This window comes from Vigna umbellata, chromosome 4 (assembly GCF_029865625.1).
Source record: "Vigna umbellata cultivar VRB3 chromosome 4, Vumbellata_1.0, whole genome shotgun sequence".
NCBI lineage: Eukaryota > Viridiplantae > Streptophyta > Magnoliopsida > Fabales > Fabaceae > Vigna > Vigna umbellata.
Window position 1 is genome coordinate 24,785,922 of NC_142168.1, and position 2,367 is coordinate 24,788,288.

The following is a 2,367-nucleotide window of genomic DNA, read 5'->3' on the forward strand; positions in this document are numbered from 1 at the left end:
GATAGTTTTTGACTTTCAAATCTTTCAGTTTCATCTCATCTTGCTTCTTTTGTTGTGCTTCAGTTTGTACGGTTCCGCTTGCTGGAATTACATAACCAGGTTCGATGAGATCCCAATACTCTTTAGATCGAAGGAAATTTTCCATTAACATGCTCCAATGGTCATAATGACCATCAAAACGTGGGATGGCTGGCTGGACAAAGCTCCCTTCGGTAGTCATTTTTTTGTGCTAGTGCAAAACTTCAAAGACTGCTGCTTTGATGTATCAGGCCTAGTGGGGGATCTGATACCAGATGTTAGTAATTAAGATTGTAAATGCACTGATGCAGAGAAAATTGACTCACATATTATTAATGGTAAATGTAGCTTTAAATAGCCAAATGACAGTTTCTAAACAATTAAAAACCACCCCCCGAAAATAAAGCTAATAGTGGTTACAGGAATGAGAAAAATTAGGAAATATCCCTAAAGACTTGGTAAACCAAGATATTATTCAAAACAGAAATAAAAACTGCTGCAAACTCCATCATTAAATACGTTCTAGAAACTAATTCCGACACACCTTACTCTTGTGGTTCTTGAAATTAAATTCCAAAAATGGACAATTTTGGAAAAATACATTACAAAAAGAGAGATAGTGTGGGGTACAAACAAAGTCCTATATAAGATAAAATAAAAAATAGACATATATACATAAGATATCTTAGTAAAAGGCTTTATGAAGTGATTCCAAAAGAAAATTCGTCATGGCTTAACTCAAAGCGGTCAATTTTGATTAATAACAATCGAAGACTATCTTGTTTTCAAAAAAGAGGGCAAGGACATTCAAGAAAATAGAGATTAAAGTTTTATAAGAGCCAAATCAGTCATATTTTGTGGTTACTTGCAGAAAAATATATCTGACCTCTAATTTAAATAATGTTCTCATATTTGAAAATAAATCAACCAATACATAAATGACCTAAAAATTTAATCAACTATGCATCAAAGGCTTGCAATTGAGTTTTTGTTGTAATATTTCATTCAAATCAATATAAAACAAGTCTAACATACTTAAAAAACTCAGATTGGAAATGGTGCATCAACATTGAAAGAGAGCTTGGAGAGTGTGAAGGCAGTGAAACAATTGGGATAGGTTTGCACCTCCCAAATCAAGATACTCAAGCTTCAGAAGCCTTGACAACTAGTCAACATTTCTAGTTAAAAAAGTTTGATAAACAGAATAACCCCTATGAAGATCAAGGTATATGGAGTTGAAGAGATTTTCCAATCGAGAGGGAATTGGCATACCTCCTTTTTCTGGCCAAATGAATTAATGTGGTCATTGTCCCAACAAAAGAAGGAATTGGCATACCTCCTCCAACTGGCCAAATGTTGCTCAGGGCAAGATAGCGAAGCTTTGAAAGACTTGACACCCAATCAATATTGTCAGTAAACCAAGTTTCATCACTTTGAAGGTCAAGATAGAGTGAATCGGAAAGATTTCCGATCTGAGAAGGAAGGGTCCCTATGATTCCGGCATTAGAAAGGTTGAGGTGAGTTAAGGAAGTGATTGTTGCAATGAAAGAAGGGATCAGAATAGTTTGAAAAAGATTGTCTCTGAAATCTAAGTAATTGAAATGCTTAAAATAATAAACCAAACAAGGGTTTATCTCTCCACCATACCCTTCTTCCAATGCTTCTTCGAAAACTTCTTCGTTGAATGGATAACCTACACTCTCATCGGAAGAAGGAAATTGAATGCTAAAGTGAAGCTGGGCCTCACCGGATGTAATGTTGTTCCATTGACAGCGATTGGAATTCCGAGAAGAAAGTCGATTTGAAGAATGTTTGAGATGATACTTTAACTTCAAAAATGACTCTCTCTCTTCTGGGATGTACACTACTAACTCTGGGCATCGTATGCACTCAATTTCAATACGGGAAAACGGACAAAAATGAACAACTACGATAATACAAATAAAAATACTGGAGAGATTCATTTTCATGTGTAGATAGAAGCAAAGCAAGTATCTATTTTTATATTAGAAATAAGTGACTGGGTTGTGCATACTAAATTGGCACGCCTTTTCATATTTCCATTTTAATTTTCTATGCAAAATTTTTTTTTCATATTAGCATTTACCGACGGATTTACCGAAGGCTTTTGGCAATCGGTAAAAAGAGCGGGATTTTTCCCGCCCATTATTTCGTGGATGACATTACCGACGGATTTACCGAAGGCTTTTGGCCGTCGGTAAAAAATCAGAATTTTTCGAAACCAGCTTCGCATCCACTGCCAATATATGTGGGTAAAAGAAGTATTTCTCCTCTCATTTCAATCAGTAAAGAAATCTCGACCGTCACTGCTCTCCATTGTCACTGCCC

The 2,367-nt window shown here is 35.7% G+C and overlaps 1 protein-coding gene across 1 annotated transcript; it reads right to left on the reverse strand.

Moving 5' to 3' along the window:
- Positions 1 to 883: 883 nt before the first annotated feature.
- Positions 884 to 1,982, reverse strand: LOC124836329 (uncharacterized). The gene has a single exon (XM_088114460.1). The coding sequence runs from the start codon at positions 1,980 to 1,982 to the stop codon at positions 1,239 to 1,241; it is 744 nt and encodes a 247-aa protein (XP_087970586.1). The 3' UTR covers positions 884 to 1,238.
- Between the last annotated feature and the right edge of the window lie 385 nt (positions 1,983 to 2,367).